This window comes from Myotis yumanensis, unplaced genomic scaffold (assembly GCF_028538775.1).
Source record: "Myotis yumanensis isolate MYYU_CA2020_CCGP unplaced genomic scaffold, mMyoYum1.0.hap1 SCAF_9, whole genome shotgun sequence".
NCBI lineage: Eukaryota > Metazoa > Chordata > Mammalia > Chiroptera > Vespertilionidae > Myotis > Myotis yumanensis.
The window spans coordinates 60,702,054-60,720,608 of record NW_027223760.1 but is presented as its reverse complement, the minus strand read 5'-3'; the positions used below and the strand labels follow the sequence as shown (position 1 = coordinate 60,720,608).

General features: G+C 41.3%; 1 protein-coding gene across 2 annotated transcripts in view; it reads left to right on the top strand.

Annotated features, from left to right (window-relative positions):
* The window catches only part of RAPGEF5 (Rap guanine nucleotide exchange factor 5), a 201,389-nt gene that overhangs the window by 54,828 nt on the left and 128,006 nt on the right, over positions 1-18,555 (top strand). For both annotated transcript variants that reach the window (XM_070424421.1, XM_070424422.1), the window contains exon 6: positions 9,170-9,236. In XM_070424421.1, coding sequence (XP_070280522.1) covers positions 9,170-9,236 — 67 coding nt within the window. The remainder of the gene's footprint in view (positions 1-9,169; positions 9,237-18,555) is intronic.

The window sequence follows — 18,555 nt, the reverse complement described above, 5'->3', positions numbered from 1 at the left end:
TAAAGGCATCTGACTGAAGTACATTTACAGGTCCCTGTAGTTAGCTGTTAGCATATGTTGGTGAAAAGGCTGCCTCTCCACACCCTCTCCAGCTCCTATATATAGGTCCTGCTGGAAGAAATAAAATAGTTTGTTATTTGAATTCACAGTAACATTTTTGTCTTGTGTCTGCTTAATCAACATGCCACGTTTATGGTCTGTGATCTGTTTCTGTGTTCAAGGAGTTCCCCTCCTTGACAAATGGAGAGCAACTGACGTAGTTGTTTTGCCCAAGCTGCCCTGGCAGTGACAACAATGTTTTCAGAAAAAGAAAACAGACCAATACAACTCATGCATACAAGCACAGAAATATTTCTCAACAAGTATTAGTAAATGGAACCCAGCAATGTATGAAGATGATCATACATCATGAAAAAGGGGAGTTTATCCCAGAAATACAAGGATGGTTCAGCATTCAAAAATCAATGCAATTCACTGTATTCATAGTCTAAGAACAAAACTGTGGAGTTTATGATAAACTCCATAAATGCAGATAACGCTTTTGAGAAAATTCAAAATTCATTCATGATAAAAAAAAATTCTCAGATAGCTAGGAATATAAGGCAACTTCCTCCACCTGATAAAATCTTTCGTTTACATGATGCTTAGTGAGAAAGAATTGTCTTTCTCTATTAAGATTGGGAACAAGATTAATACATCCCTTCTTATCACTTCTTTCCAGTACTGGTCAGTGCAATAAGCAAGAAAAAGAAGTAAAAGGTATACAGATGAGAAGAAAAAACTAAAGCTGTCTATCTTTGCAGATAACACAATTATATATATAGACAATCCCCTAGAGTCTACAAAAAACTTACCAGAATTAATAAGTGGATTTAGCACAGTCACAGGATACAAGGTCAATATACAAAATTCAATTATATTTCTGTCTATTAGGACAAAAAAAAAAACCCACTATGAATTACTTAGGTGTAAATGTAAAAGTGTGTGCAAAAGGTGCCTGCCAAACATTTCAAAAGCCAAATGAAATAAGACAGAGAAGTGGAGGATGCATCCACGCTCATAGATTGGAGGCCTCAGTATTATTAGGATGTTAATTCTTCCCAAACTGACCGATCTTTCCAGTGGCAGCTGCCTCCTGATCATTGGCCTCACCGTACCTGTTAATAATAAAACCTACATTTGGAAACATTGACCTCTAAACAGGGAGTGTCTCAGAGCTCATTCTTCAGACTTTTTCTCTCTCATCTGGATGTGCCCTCACCCAGTCTTGTATTTGATATCAACTCCACAGTGGTGACCTCCAGATTTATGTCCTTGTGTCCCCTTAGCACCCAGTATACACTGGAACCTCCCACTGTCCTGTCATCTCCGCTCCTTTCATTCTCCTTATCTTCCCTAGCTGTTCCATGTCCACCTGGCAGGTAGAAACAGCATGAGAAACCCATCAGCGTCTTTCATTTAGGAAATGCTGCTGGATTAACTCTTCCTAATTGAGGAGCTCAACCTCAAGTGGGCCATTCGTACATCCTAAACCTACCCTTTGTAGTTTTGACTTTCCTAATTGGATCTTCATTTTACGATCTTTGGGCAGGAGGAAATACTGCGCGAGTAAACAAAACATTTTTTTAGTGTTTCGCAAAAATGTTTTTCATGATGGAATTTGGCATAAGTTTTGTGTTAGGATCAAAGGTGAAGAAAATTTCCATTTATCACTTTAAATTGTTTATATAAAAATGACTCTGAAGTCAGCTGACGTAAATCTTTGCTATTACTCATCACCCCTTCTCCCAAGGAAATGCTAAATCCTCCCAAATTTCCATTGTTTACACGCAAGGCTTATTGCAGGTGTGGTAACAGATTGCTTATCTTTGTCAGAGTGCGTCAGTGTTTAAGAGTAGTACAGGAATTTTAATAAAAATTGAACTTTTAGGTCCGGTTGTGCTAGCTTTTGAATTGTAGCTGTTTAAATATTCAGGATTGATGCTAAAATCCTCAATGTAAAATATACAAAGGAGATATCAGTAATAACTAATTTTATTCAGTTTTAGATGAGTGTGTAACTATGTACCCCAGACTCTAATGAAACCTGTCACATTCACAATTTACTACTGATGGATAACTTTCATTTAGAAGCATAACTAGTAAGAAGCCTGATGCTATGAAGAAGTATCTTCTCTTAAGAAGGTTTAAGAGGTGTTTATATTCATGATATTGAAGACCTCAAGAAAAAATCCAATTCTCATTTTCCTACCACCCCGGTTTTCCCTTTTGTCATAGCATTTGCTTTAGTAAGAAAAGCAGGCCTGTCCAGAACGTAGGTGTTACGGGAGGGCGCGGATGGGACAGTACTTGAGTGCTGGATCGGACGCCCTTCTCACCCGCTTGGGGTCAGTAGGTATTGGATGTGGTAGAGATTGAGTCTGTGCTCCTTGAGGAGTGTTCTCTTGAGGACCTGCTGGCAATGATTTCTTAGAAAGAAAATGCTCATATCTGGCCCAGGAAATGTTTCTGAAAGAAAAAGTCCCAGAATACCTTTCCTTGCCTGACCATCAGCAGGTGTGAAATGGATTCTGGTTGTCCCAGGAGAATGTGAATTGCGCCATTTCCTTCTGAGCTTGGTGGAGGAGCCCTCCTCCTGCTCAAGACTAATTTTTCTCCCCGGCTTCCTCGCTCTCTCGTTCCCATCCCCTCTCTCTCTCTCTCTCTCTCTCTCTCTCTCTCTCTCTCTCTCCCCCCGTTGGCTATTCTCCTTCAGTAACCAAATGATTCTCTCAATCATAACAAGAAACCAAACCCACCTTTGGTTGTATGTCTTCTAGTTACTTCTTCAGCCATCTCCTTTGCTTTATAGCAGAAGTTCATGGCTTTCAGCCTAAAACCCAGATTCTTTAGCAATAACAGATGGAGCCTGACTGGTCTGGCCTTGGCTTTACCTCTTGCCATTTTTCCACTTGCATGTCCAGGTCACCCTGACGCAGTTCTAGGGCCATCCTTACCCATCAGAAACTCACCCTGGATGTCACTTCTCCCAAGACACCTCTGACAATCACAGATTGGTCTAAGTGACTCTCACTTGGTGGCAGAGTATCCTAAAGATAGATTTTGCTACATCTACTGGGTATTATGATTTTTTCACATATTTTTGTGCTGTATATTTCCTGTTTGAAAGATTCCTTTCTTGGTTCTAACAGTGTCTGTGTCCTGGAATTTCATTAGCCCCTAGCAGCAGTAGTCTGAAGTCCATCCTAAAAATCATGTTTCTCTCAAGTTCCTTCAAACCAAACAGACCAGGACAGGTCAACATGAGCCTGGCTGTGGGGGGGTTTCAGGGGGAGGTAGTGGACAGGCCTGCCTGACATCCTCTTTTCTGTAAGAATTCCGATTGGAAGACAGGTGTGTTACCCACCCTCATCAGTCCCAATCCAGAATATCTCTGTTTAACCCGTAGGTTAATGTGTAGTATGTATATGAGGCACACTCAGAAACAAATGAAAGCCTCTGAGATGGCAGTAGGAGCATTTTACACCAAAGCTGACTGAGGCCACATTTCATATTGTTAGATGTGTCTGTCACGTGCAGCATCGGCAGCATCACCATGCCCAGCAGTGCTGGCTCAGCAGTCCTGGAAGGTCGTGAGTGACTTCTCAGCGGGATTGGCTGGTGCCAGTTATGCACAGTCTCTATCTCCTGAACAACTTGACTCCAAATGTTTGTCTATTTTGTGGTTGTTGGGATGCATTTAACACATTTTTTTTTTTCTGTAGGAACAATGTTGTATGTTGTGGTAGCCCTTGGCAGCCCACATATGCCATTCAATATTGCGACATAGACAGAACTAGTGAATTTTAAAAATTAGATCACATACAAATGATAATAATATTTCTCTAAGAAAATGCTTCCAACCTTCCACCGTGGAATACCAGGAAACCTCTTCCACTTTTGAAAAAGAAGTAGGCTTTCCAACTCCAAGATGGTACTGATTGCTCTTGAATTTTGAGGCACAAATGTTTTGATTAAAGAATCATCTAGCTCATGTATAGAATTACAGTAAGTTTTCTTTGTGAAAACTTCATTGGAATAATAATCTCAAACCCATTATACTAATTCTCATGAAGACATTTTCACAAAGAGAATTCTGGGAACCTCTGCAGGGAGGCCAGTTAAATCCAAGTTGCTGGAGATGATGCTGGGACTGGTATGAAACTACTGCCCAGATCACGGTTCCTGTGTGCTGCCTCCTAAGGCTCTTTATTGGAAATCAGCCACGTTGAGCTGAGAGTTTGTGTTGAGAGACGTTCTTGGGTGGGGAACTTCTGCTTCTTTTCTTTTGCCTTATGAGTTGCGTAAATGATTGTCAAGCAGTTGTCTAGGTTGGGTACTGACATTAAGGCTATGCTAATTATTTTTTAGAAAAAGATCAGGCAGTGGGGATGGTAATTATGCTGCTGTTATTTAATATATTTTCAAAGTTACCAGATCTTTGGTATTAGGTATAAGAAAGTCAGTCTTGTTGGATTTTAGTGACAAAAAGGTCTCTGAAAGGAAGACCTGCTGCAGGGAGCTAGGAGAATGCGTGAATAACTGGAGGGAATAGTCTTGGGTATAAGCAGAGTCCTTCAATTGACTTGATGAGGTAACTAGTTAATATCTTGTGCAGCAATACTCCTGAGATGGTAGTTCATAGCAGAGCATTCCTTGAAGTTTAAGGTACTCAGTGAATATGCAGTTGTTCCTGTGGAAAATAATGCCATGAATAATAATATAAGAATAAATTCTGTGTTTCATGTACCCACAGCTATAAACCTATGTTTGCCCCACCCTGTCTTCAACAAATAGTTATTGAATGCCTGTCACCCCAGTTTGTGTTCTAAGTGTTGAGAATGCAACAATGAACAAAACAGACAGAAATCTCTATTCCCACAGAGCCTTCAGTCTAGTAGGGGAGGACAGAATTTCAACAATGAACAGATTTCTGTTGGTTAAAGGTGGAAAACTTTATGAAGAAAAATAAAGTGGGAAATGAGGGCTATGGATATGGGTCAGCGAAGGCTTCTCTGGGAAGTTGTCAGAGACTTGAAGGATTGAGGAGAGGAGCAATGTGGGTATCTGAGGGAAGTGGGTATCCGAGGAAGGCGTTCCAGGTCGAAAGGACAGTCAGTGCAGAGGCTCCAGGCAGAAGCATCAAAAACAAAGCAAGTGTGGCTGGAGGAGATAAGAGAGGGAGGGATGAGAAAACGACCAGGAGGCCAGATCCCAAGGGCTTTGTAAAGACTTTGATTTTATGCAGAAGGAGATGGAGAGTCATTTGAGGATTCTGAGCAAAGGAGGGGCTTGATCTAACTTGCATATTAATAAGTCCACTCTGGCCCCAGGGTCCAAGTGAGAGATTCTGTGGCTGGACCACAGTGGTAGCAGAGGTGGTAAGAAGTGGTCAAATAAGAGATACACCTGGAAGCCAGTAGGATTCCAGGGTGCATGCAATGGGGATTGTGGGTGGGTGGCTGTGCTTGCGGGGAGAGGAGAGAAAATCAAGGCTGACTTGCAACTAGGAGGATGGACTTGCTGAATTTGTGCCTCAAAATTCAGGGAAGTCTGTGGGGAGGGGAGGATTTTTGTTTGTTTTTTTTGGTGGGAGCTGGGTAGAATGATAATATATCCAGTTTGATAGTTAGAGGGACCAGGGCAGAGGACCACAGGCTTTTGCCACTCCTGTGTCCTCTTAACTACCCTTAGATCAGTGGTTCTCAACCTTCCTAATGCCGCCACCCTTTAATACAGTTCCTCATGTTGTGGTGACCCCCAACCATAAAATTATTTTCGTTGCTACTTCATAACTGTAATTTTGCTACTGTTATGAATCGTAATGTAAATATCTGATATGCAGAATGTATTTTCATTGTTACAAATTGAACATAATTAAAGCATAGTGATTAACCACAAAAGCAATATGAAATTATATATGTGTTTTCCGATGGTCTTAGGCGACCCCTGTGAAAGGGTCGTTCGACCCCCAAAGGAGTCACGACCCACAGGTTGAGAACCACTGCCTTAGATAGTAACCTCTCCAACTTTTAAAGATGTCTGCCCGCAGCACTAGGACTTGGGTTCAGGCTTGGGCTATTGTTAAGCAGAGACATTGAGAAGCAACCACGAACATGCTTAAAGGGGTGTGCCCACTGGGTGGGAGCTTCCTGCTGGCACACACCCTCGGGGATGGGTCTTTCTTCCTGGGGTCACGCCTTTTCTGTCTTAAGTCAGCTTAACTGGGGATTCCAGCCCGGGTTTCTGTTTCCCTTCTCTAGTCACACTCGGAACTTCCCTCTTCCTCTCTTGTCCACTGGGCAATACATGGGGAATATGCAAGTATTGCAATTGATTCTTTGCTTTACTCTCCCTTGCCCCACCTGTTCCATTATCTATTTTGATCTGATATATGACAACGTTGTCGTCACTGGACTGCACTGATGTTTATTTACATACATCAAATAATCAGAATTAATCTACATTTTATGAAAATACATTTCCTAGGGAAAGACGGTGGGGTATTCCTGGGCATTTTGGCATCAAGCTGAGGCGGGACCCAAGTGGTGAGGAAGACAAGTGCTTGAGGGTTAGCCTTCTCTCTTCCTTTCCCCTTTTCAAACTTCTACTGTTTGCCCATTCCCACCAGTTCTGCTCCCAAGACTCCCCTTTCCAGCAGGCGAGACACGGGTGCCTGCTCGTGCCAGGTGCATGGGGCACATTCACAGGAAAGAAAGGGTGTTTGGCAAGGCGGGAGGAAGGGGTTGGCCACAGGGCGACCATGGAGCTGAGCTGTGAGGGGCGCGGGCAGGAGGAAGAGGAGTTCAGTGTAAGTTATGCTGAGTTCCAAGAGCCTAAAGATTCCCCACATGGGAGAACATTCCTGGAATTGCCACCTAGAGCCCCTTTGAAGGCAGATGGAAGAACAAGGGGAGCTCGGGCAGAAGAAAGATTTGGGAGGTCCTGGGCATAAACTGTGCTGATTGAGGCGATAAAAGTGGGACAGGGGCTGCGGGCAGCTCGCTGGAGATCATCACCCGGCTTTCCCCAGGCACATTTCCTTTAGAAACGCTTGTGCTGAGGTATGTTTTGTGCTGGAAGAATGATGACAGATAGATTTGCTTCTGAACAGGGACTACATTATTTGCCACTGAACCAGCAACTTCTCAGCCATCACTCATGAAGTAGTCATTGTCAGTCACAAACACAAGGGCTTCCCTGGGACTGTTGAGTTTCTCTCAGAAGTTTGTTGAAATGACATTCATGACAGAATCTGTGGTGCGAAATACCTCACCCCACCAACTCCCCCAGGTGTCTGCAGGGTCTGAGAGGCAGGGGACAGCATGAGCAGCCGCCCTCTCTGTGGACCCAGACGGAGTATCCAAGCCCTTGTGATGTGCCCTGGTGTCTCGGTGCGTTTGGTGCTTCATTTCCTGACAGATCTGTCAGTCACCTCAACTTAATCATATAAATTTGGTTTGGCGGCTGAGGTTATAAAAGATTGCAAATCTCTCCTTAGTATAACTTCATGTATAGGAAAACGGTTTTAAGACCTTTTTTTTTTTTTTAAAAAAAATGCTTTTATTGATTTCTGAGAGAGGAAGGGAGAGGGAGAGAAAGAGAGAGAAACATCAGTGATGAGAGAGAATCATTGATCAGCTGCCTCCTGCATGCCCCCTACTGGAGATCGAGCCTAAAACCAGGCATGTGCCCTGACTGGGAATCGAACTGTGACCTTCTGGTTTCTGGATAGACTCTCAACCACTGAGCCACACTGCCCAGGCAGGGAAACCTTGTGAATAGATCATTTTAATAATAAAACTCATTGTTTGGAATATTCATCATCCATGTAACTTGGTTTTGGGGGAATACGGTAAATTATCATGCTCAGTTCCCATTGTTTTTATGGGCAGGTCATTCGGTAATGTTTGAAACACTTTGCTGCATAAGTAATTAAGCTATCGGACAACACCCACACTGTTTCATACCTACATCATGCAATCCTTGTAAAGGGAGTAGTTTGTAACTCACTGCTCTGGAAGGGTATGGCTTGTTTTCTATAAAAAGGTTTAATAACATGTGCAGAACAGGAAGCCAATGTCAGAATTGATCTGACCAGCGTTTATTTTCTTAAAGAGTTTCTTAGCTCCCCTGTGAGCCGGGAGCCGCCCTCCTGCCACTCCGGCTAGCACCCCAGCTGGCCCACTGCTGCCATTGGCGCAATTGAAATCAATCACTGGACTGCCATCCTGATAACGCCGCTCCGCAGGGCATTACCACTGACCCCTCCAGTTCCACAGGGGAGAAGGGATTGCTTGTGGAATTGGGCCTGGGAGACAATTTATATATTCGATGGCATTAGTTAATTTTTTTCTTTGACCAAACCAAGAGAAAGAATGCAGTTCTATAAGATTTGTTTTAAAAAGTAGATCATTTTGTACGTTAGTACACGCGTTTGTGCAGTGAACATTTTTTCATGAATTACATTAGAAAGGTGATTTTCCTAAACAAACCGATCTGATACTGTGTAATATATGTCTCTGTAGTGATTCAACATATGCATACACTTTTTTTTTTTGGCCTCTCAACTGGGCTGTCTCTCTTAAAAAAGAACAAAGGGCTTCTTCTGCTATTGTTTTCCACATAAATCCTGTCATAGTGTTAGGTCTATAATAGACCATTTCAGAATACATCTGTTTCGGCTGGAACTCAGATGTAGTGGAAAATTCATGATTCATATTTTCAAAATCTGGATTTCATTTAGTCTAGAGGGAATGTTAGTGCTTAACCAGCACATATTCACAGCCACTTATGCTTTGTGTATGCCCATATCTGTAAATCCAGTGTGCCGGGATTATGTTGTGAAATCATTTGGAGAACAGCCCTCTATCTTCAGGATTTAGCTGGTGTTTTGTGAAGAGGTTCTTGCCGACTGAATTTGAAGGGGCATTTGGGCTGCAGCAGAACTGAGTTCCCACGGCACTACCGACACCATGGTATTTGCTTGGGGACTTTGACTAATGTATTAAACAAGAATAATTAGACAATCATGTATTAAACAGTGGGAATGCCATGTGATTCCCCATACCTTGGTAGATAAATTTGAGTAACCAGAGCTGAAGGGTAATTCATTCTTTGTTTTTCAAAGGTCCCATCGGAAAATTGAAGACTCGGAAGAAAGCAGTGATGAAATTCTTGCGCGTCTAACGTCGGCGGTAAGGCCACGCGCATTCCCTCCGAGGGGTGCGGAAATAATGAATCCAGGGCTTTTGAAGGGAGGCATTTGGACAGTGATGTAGGGACACTTGCCCCGTGTTTGCTCATCATTGTGGGAGGCCCCAGTCAAGGCGAAAGGAGGCCCCGGCATGGACTCGCTCTGCTTGGTGCAGCCTGTCCAGCAAGACCACAGATACTAGTATTCTTGGCGGAAAATTTCTGGAACCTCCATGGAGGCATAAAATCTGATTTTTTAAATCAACATGACTCGATCTAGGGAAACTTGTGGCCTGCTGCACAAGAGAGAAAAGACTGTGTTTCATTAGGAAAAAAAACAAAAAAACAAACAAAAAAAGAATTACCACAGCCAACAAAAGGCCAGGTTATTGGTTTTTAATGTACTGGAATGCAACATTTTTGTTGTGTTTTATTTTGTTTGTTTTTAAAAATATATTTTATTGATTTTTTACAGAGAGGAAGGCAGAGAGTTAGAAACATTGATGAGAGAGAAACATTGATCAGCTGCTTCCTGCACACCCCCTACTGGGGATGAGCCCGCAACCAAGGTACATGCCCTTGACCGGAATCGAACCTGGGACCTTTCAGTCCGCAGGCCGACGCTCTATACACTGAGCCAAACCGGTTAGGGCTGTTGTGTTTTTTAAGGCCAAGAATCAGAATTGGTAATTGCCTTGTTGGTTGAAGAATCGTTTATGCCCACCTTCATAGAAAAGCTAGTGGTGGTCACTGGCCATGGGCTGCAGTTTTGAAGGGCCTTGGCAGTCCTTTGCACAGAATCTTCATCCTCTGGCTTGGCTTTCGGGAAGCTGTTTTAGCCTTACCAAAGACTCTTTAATTCTGCTTTAACTTTATTATTGGAATTTATTATTGTAATTGCTGAAAATCCTGCTGGATTAGGTTATGTATGTGGTTGAAACTGATCTTGTACAGTTTTACACACCAGGTTGGTGTCTGGGCATAGCTTGAAAGTTAGAAGTAGCCTTTCCTACTCTTCTTAAAACGTAGCTTAGAAAAGTAATTTTTGACCAAATACAGTGATCTGTGGTATAAAACTTCATGTGAAATGGAATTTTGACAGTATATTAAGAAAAACTATTTAGCATGACCTTTGCAGCTTACTTTTACTTATTTATATAAATTTTTTTATTTCATTTTTTTTTAAATTAAATCTTTATTGTTCAGATTATTACATTTGTTCCTCTTTTTTCCCCCCATAACTCCCCTCCTTCCAGCTCCCACCCCACCCTCCACCCTCACTCCCCACCCACTGTGTTCATCCATAGGTGCATGATTTTTGTCCAGTCACTTCCCGCATCTCCCACACCCCTTTTTCCCCCATGAATAGTCAGTCTATTCCCTTTCTATGTCCCTGATTCTATTATAATCACCAGTTCATTCTGTACATCAGGTTATTTATTCACTTGATTCTTAGATTCATTTGTTGATAGATGCATGTTTGTTGTTCATAATTTGTATCTTTACCTTTTTCTTCTTCTTCCTCTTCTTAAAGGATACCTTTCAGCATTTCATATAATACTGGTTTGGCGGTGATGAACTCCTTTAGCTTTTCCTTATCTGTGAAGCTCTTTATCTGACCTTCAATTCTGAATGATAGCTTTGCTGGATAAAGTAATCTTGGTTGTAGGTTCTTGGTATTCAGCACTTTGAATATTTCTTGCCATTCCCTTCTGGCCTGCAAAGTTTCTGTTGAGAAATCAGCTGACAGTCGTATGGGTATTCCCTTGTAGGTAATTGAGCCTCTTTCTCTTGCTGCTTTTAAGATTTTCTCTTTGTCTTTTGCTCTTGGCATTTTAATGATGATGTGTCTTGGTGTGGTCCTCTTTGGATTCCTTTTGTTTGGGGTTCTCTGCGCTTCTTGGACCTGTAAGTCCATTTCTTTCACCAGGTGGGGGAAGTTTTCTGCCATTATTTCTTGAAATAGGTTTTCAATATCTTGCTGTCTCTCATCTTCTGGCACTCCAATGACTCTGATATTAGACCGCTTAAAGCTGTCCCTGAGGCTCCTTACACTATCTTCACACTTTCGGATTCTTTTTTCATTTTGCTTTTCCAATTGGGTGTTTTTTGTCGAATCTTTGGTTTGATTATTGTACTCCTCTGGTCTGCTATTGGGTATAATATTCTTTATTTCAGTCCGTGTATGCTTACTTTCTAATTTCTTTATCGTAGCATCGAGGGTCTCATTAGTTTTCGTGAGGCTCTGCACAAATTTATGGCAAGCCCTCAAAATTGCAATTCTTAGCTCCATATCCTCCATTTCTGTCATGTTTTTTTGTCTCCGCATCTTTTATGCTTTCTTGGTGCACCCCCTTGTGGTCTCTGTGCGCAGTCTTGTTCTAGCCAAGCCTTAATTGTTGTAGTTAACACTAGAGGGATTTGACCCCCAGGCCGACTGGCTATAGGAATCAGCTGTATGGAAAACGTCTGCCTTCTGGGGAGGCGCTAATCCAGCCTTTGCCTGAGGCGATCGGCAAATGGCTGTGCGCAGTGTTTGGGCGGGGCGGGATCAACAGGGCGGGCGGAGGGAGCAGTTATGGCCACGCTCAGTCCCGTTCCCAGAGGCTCTGCTTCTCAGAACCCCGGCAGCCGCTGCAAACCTCGGAGAGAAAGCTGCCCTCAGGTTCCAACTGATGCCGGATAATCCCGCTTCTCCCGTTTGAGTCTGGGTCCCTAGAGACTCGCCCGGATCTGGAGCCCAGAGTCTGAGACTCACTCCCGACAGAAAACGACAACCGCGCCCTCAGCCACCAGCCCGCTTTGCGCGCGCACCTCGGTACCTTTGTATTTTCCACACTGCGCCGCCTCTGAGCCTCGATTTGCTGTTCTCTTTCCTTCTAGTTGTAGAGTCTCTCTTCAGCCAGCCTTCCTGTGGTTCTGGGTGATGTCCGTTCAGTCTTTTAGTTGTATTTTTGAAATGGTTGTTTGCGGCAGCGGTCTCCGGTGTTTACCTACGCCGCCATCTTGGTCTCTATTTCATTTTTTTCATCACCATTTATTCCCTCTATGCCCTCTTTCACCACCCCAACCCCTCCCCCCACCATTTATTTTTTATATTGAAGTATAATTGACACACATCATTATATTCGTTTCAACATAATGATTCAATATTTGTATATATTGTGAAATGTTCACCACAATAAGTCTAGACATTTGTCACCATACATAGTTACAGAATTTTTTTTCTTGTGATGTGAACATGTAAGATTTATTCTCTTAGCAACTTTCAAATATGCAATACGGTTTTATCCACTAAAGTTACCATGCCGTACAGTGCATCCCCATGACTTATTTTTTTTATAACTGGAAGGTTGTACCCCTGACTCCCTTCACCCATTTTGCCCACCCCTGTTTCTGGAGATATAGATATAGAAATATATAAAAGCCTAAGTGACCGTTACGACTGAATAACCGGAACAACCCGTCAACCATTTGCTGTGATGCACACTGACCACCAGGGGGCAAATGCTCAATGCAGAAGCTGACCCCTGGTGGTCAGTGTGCTCCCACAGCCAACCTCCCGATCAGGACTGGGCAAGATGGCCCTGATAGGCCCTGATTGCCAGCCAGGCCTAGGGACCCTACCCTGCACAAATTTTGTGCACTAGGCCTCTAGTATAGATATAGAATCACATTTTCTTTATCCATTTATCTATTGATGGACACTTTGGTTGTTTACATATTTTGTAAATAATGTTGCAGTGAGCATGGGGATGCAGATACCTTTTCTAGTTAGTGTTTTACTTTTCTTCAGATAAATTACCTAGGTGTGGAATTGATGAATCACACAGTAGTTCTATTTTTAATTTTTTGAGGAGCCTCCATTCTGTTTTCCGCAGTGGTTGCACCAATTTACATTCCCACCAACAGTGCCCAAGGGTTCGTTCCCTTTTCTCCCCATCCTCGCCAACACATGTATTATTTCATGTCTTTTTGATAATAGACATTCTAACAAGATGTTCGATATTTCATTGTGCTTTTGGTTTGCATTTCTTTCACAATGAATGATGTTGAGCATCTTCTCACAAACCCATGGGCCATTCTGTATGTCATCTTTGATAGGGCTCTAGCAATCCTTCGCACAAAATCTTTATCCAATGGCTTCGTTTTCTAGAAAATTTTTCTAGCAGTTTAAAATAATGGACCAAAGAAGAGTGCCTCATGAGTCCAAAATCATTAAAATGGCACCCACAACAGCACTATGAAATAGGTGGGATATCGCCCATGTAGAATGGAACAGAGCCAGGATCTAAATGCAGACTTTTCTACTTCCCAATCATGTTCTCCCAGCAATACCACTCACTGTACTGTCTTTTACAGTCCTCTCTTTTTATTCAAACTTGAAAGTTTTGGCTGTCTTTTAAAAAGTCCTCATTCTTTAAACCCCAATAGTTTATTTCTTAGTCCTAGTTTAGGTTCATAAAAAAATAATAATAATTCCTGAAACTCTACCCTGGAAGAAAACACAAGTGAGTTTTCATAGTAAAGAACATGAGAAGATCGTGCATGTTTAGAAATACTAGTAAAAATGGCTTTATAAATGAGTCAGATTTACAGTGGTTGAATTTCTTCAAACATGACCAATATATAAATGGTTCAGTCACGTTTATGGTGATTTTCAGCAAAGAGCTACCCTCCCAAGTGCCTGATGTCCACAAACCTAAACATTAAAACTCTGTAAGAAGTTTTCAGCTCACGGGAAAATGACAGATGTAATAGAATCCTTCCATTATAGAAAGTCTACAGAAACACTGGACATTATTATCTGGAAACTGTTTCTCTGTTATATATACAGTTTCTGCCTTAGCACCTTAGCTTCATTTCTAATTTCTTCTGACCCTACGAATTTTGTTACCTTGAAAACTTTCTCTTTTTTTGCTATGAGTCTCTATTGGTCTGATAAAGCTGGTGGGCCGAGAAGGGCCCTTGGACGACATAGCCTCCCAGTTCTCACTCTTGAAGTTCTGAGCATGATTTTATTTTTAAGCATGCATCCCTCCAGTGTTCATGACAAAAAGAGTACTCAGAAAAGATAATATGGCTTTTATATATTTGTATTGCAATGCAGGGTAAACAAAAAATAGGGAATAATTTACAATGAGTTAAGTGTTGCTTTCAAAGCCATAATTCTTAGGATGTAAATTTAGGAAACATGTTAAACGTTGAGGCATTGCAAAGAACTGAAAGTACTTGGGAAGCATCCAAAGACAGGAAACCAGAAACATAGAAATCTTTAAAAGGAGATAAAAACGGATTCTAGACTTCCGTCTCTTGCTTCTTTAAAAGCAACATCCCAAACAATCGCTATTAAACTAGTTCTCTTTCTTTTGGCTAAATTTTCATGATGGAAATTGTAGGGATAATTTCTCTATAATTCTACCTTCAAAAACACAAACATCTTATCTGGACTTGAGTAAAATTTGTGGATTTTGTTCACACAGACTAATTGTCAAACCACCAAGCTGATGTGAGTTAGGCTAAGATGTGAATTTCATGTGTCAGGTGCCTGTTTGGTGGTATGGTTACATTAGTGGCATTTATGAAAGGCTAGGGGGCATGTGGTGTAGTACTTTGTGCTGCTTGGTCCTATGAAATCAGCCGTCACTTGGATGGTGAAAGAAAACAGTGTTGAGTGTCTACAATATAACGCTAAGTTGGGGTGATAGTGGTGGAGAGTTTGTGGCCAAATCTTGAGAGATGATTTAAAATTACAAATCAAGTGTTCAGAATTTGGAAGAGAGGTCAATGGGGATGAGAGCAAAACCCAGTACTCTGGGACCACTTAGCTAGACACTCTTACACCCTCCTATTGCTTCTCAGAGCAGATTTAGTTTATAATTTTCATCTGTTTCAATTTCTCGGCATCTTTCTGCTCTGTCCCCTCACTCATGTTCACCGATTCATCCCATTTGAAGGTAGAATCCAAGCTTCTGATGCTTTTAATGGCATTTTCTAAATCCCCTCTCATGGGGTCTTTGAGTGCATTACCAGTCCTCTGAGAAATACCGCTGAGCTAAAAAATCTTACTTGCCAATCAAACCCAGATTATAAATGAAGGTGTCTGCTGTAAGTTCTAGAAGACCATGAAGCAAATGAAGCCCCAAGAAGCAAGTAAGCCATGTTTTTGGTGAAAGTGTTAGAAAAAAAGAAACCTGCTTTGGAATTTCTTTCTGTGTTTCTCTAGAAGGAAAACAAAAGGGAGGTGATTATTACTAACTGCTGCGTATTGTCAACTTCACGAAAACATTTTTCCCTGCTCAGTGTCCAGAAATTGTGATGTAACACTCCCAGTTTTCACATCTACTGTGCCCTTGTTCTCTCATGATTCCTAGCATTCCTTCTAGTTAAGGTCTTGGTCTCACTTTTCCCCCATTTGGAATCCTGCTTGACCCATAAAACAGATCTGATTTCACTTTCATTCACTAAGGCCTGCCCTTAACTTGGACCTTTGATTTTTCTCCCAAGTCCTCTTTTCCTTACAGTTCTCTTGGGAAATGGTGGATCCTGAGGCACAAGGAACTGGGTCTATTGAACAATCAGTTCTGAATCGCTGAGTGCATGACGCTGTGAAACTCAAAGATGTCAACTTTTCAACATTTTCTCTCTTGTCAGCCATCTCCTTCCTCTAATATTGCCAGTTCTTATAGTTCGCTTTCACCCATTCAAAACCCCTCTTCTTTGCCATGTCTAATCTTTCACCTGAAACTTCAGCTGTGTTCTTTAAGGATGTGTCTGTCATCGGATGCTATTTCTACCCTTTCTGGGTCCAGGAAGCATACAGTGTCCAGGATTTCAGTAGTTTGTACTTCTCGATGAATCTGCAAGTTGGATTTGATTCATTGGAGAATTTCTTTTTCAACAGTAGTATCTGAAGATAACAGTGACAGCTTTTTAAATCGGAAGCTTTCCAGTTGGTACTGATTCAGCGAGCAGAAATAGCGTGGGATTTGGGTTTTGATGAATCTCAAAAAGTTAGGCTTTTAGAGACTTACTTAAGAAACCTTATGCCAAGTTAGCAAGGTCTAGAAATAACCTTAGGTTAGTCAACGTGGGGAGAATCTGTCACATTTAATACATGATGAGCACAACCCAGTGATGATTTTCACCACATATAGAAATATGTTTTTAAAAAATACGCACCTTTTGCCTGGCTGTCTGCCTCTGCCTTTCTGGGGAATGGAGGAGCAGAATGTAGTTAATCTCCCTTTTCTTCGCCTGTCATAGACCTGAGCGAGCATGTTTGTTCAGAGAATAAAAGTAAGTTACTCCCCCAGGGAATGACTAACCTTCTGTCTGGCTGCCACAGGATCGTGAACATCTTGTTACCTTATATTTCTTATCTGTAGGGAACATAAAATTCCTGCTTGGAATCCTTAGCCTGGCTCCAGCTCTTCCAGTGGCTTAAGAGCGTCTCTGTGATTTGGAGAAGGGCCAGGTGGATTGAGTTTTTAGAGAAAGTGTCAAGTGAGACCCTAGAAGAGAGATCTGGTTTCAAGGAGCATTTATAAAGCGCCAGAGGAATTGTAGCACATTTCTGGTGTAGTATTCCTTGTTCCTGTTTTTCAGAAGAAGTCATGGGGCTCATTAGTGTCCAAAGGGCCTTGAGCTGAGGAGCGTAGGTCTCCGGGCCTATTGGAGTGCTCTCTCCCCCTCCCCCCCTCCGCCCTTGTGGGAACACACATAACACTTCCCAAATCTATGATTGTCAATACCCGAACAGACAACCGAATGGAATATTTCTATCATTTGTCAATAAAAAAATGCATGTATGTTCTAAGTCTGTTGCACATCAGAATGATTTTCTTCATCCTGGAAATCGGCCTCAAATTCCAAGATTATAGATGTACACACACAACTTTTTAAAATTAATTATTCAGTTATCATCTCTGTTTCCAAATAAACCTGCACCTACCCAGATTATGCAGTAATCTAATTTAACTCCAGCCTTGAGAATTTAGTTTTTGGTAAACAGTATAATATATGCTGTTTGCCTACTGAAACAATCCCAGTGGGGGGACATTTATTTAAAAGCATCTGTTCCGGGCACTGTAAGTGTGTAGAACCCATTCAAGAATAAAACGTGTCTCAACAAATCTCTTGTGAAAAGAAGAAGAGTGTGTGTGTGTGTGTGTGTGTGTGTGTGTTGTGTGTTGTGTGTGTGTGTGTGTGTGTGTGTACATGTATATGTGTACATATATATGTATACTATGGTATTTGGATATCTATTCCCAAGATGAAGAAAATTATTTTGATATGCAATACACCTAGAAAACATAGACATTTTTGATTGAATAGAAACATACCACTCAACTGTCACTTGGTATATTGACAGTCATGAGTTTGTGAAGTGTTACTGTGAAATCCTGTGTGAGGGATGTTAAATGAGCTTTAAAAGAATGATTCATGAATATCTCATATTGGGCTGCTTCTTTGTGCATTTGTTTAAAATAAAATTTCTTACAGCTACTTCAATGAAATGTAATTTTGCATTCTTAAGTCAATGTTATAGCTTTATATAGAGTATATTCATATTGCAGAAGGACCACGAGGCATAAAAAAAAAAAAGTAAAAATTACTTGAATTTTTTTGGTGGTGATGAAATAGGTAGATTTTTGAATGTTTCTGTCTTTTTACTTTGTTGTGAAAGTTAGAATAGGATGAAATTTCATGTGACTACTGGGTAGAAATAGTTGAAATCTATTCCTCTATTTGTAAGTGTCAAATGGTGGTAAACCTGGTGGTGAGCTGTCTTCACTGTGGATTCAACTCTGCAATTTTCTTCTTATTTATCTGACATTTGGATTGTTTAACTTGGACTTAGAGACTTATACAATTTTAAAAAATCCCTGAATAGAAAAATGCTCATAATAAAACCACTTATAAATAACTTACTAACACTCCTCGTGTTTATTACTTCCTAGGTTATTTTTCTTATGTGTATATTTTTATTTTAAAAAATGACCCTTTTATTTTGTGGTCTGTACTTGTCACTTAATAAGTTTTCAGTGCTAAAAGTACCTCCTATGACATTTATAGTGGATCTGTAGTATCCCGTTTCATGATTTACCATTTCCCCTACTTTTGAATATTATGCTTGTTTTTAATCTTTTGCTCTTATAACAGCAGAGAGATGACCTTGTGTGTGGGTAAAATGGGGAAGAATCTGGCTTGCAGATGTTAGTGTATTAACCTGTTGATTTTGGAAGACCACCTGAGACTTGGGTAAAAGCTAAGGATGACTGATATCTGGAGTTTTTGCCTGGTGCAGGTATTCTGCTA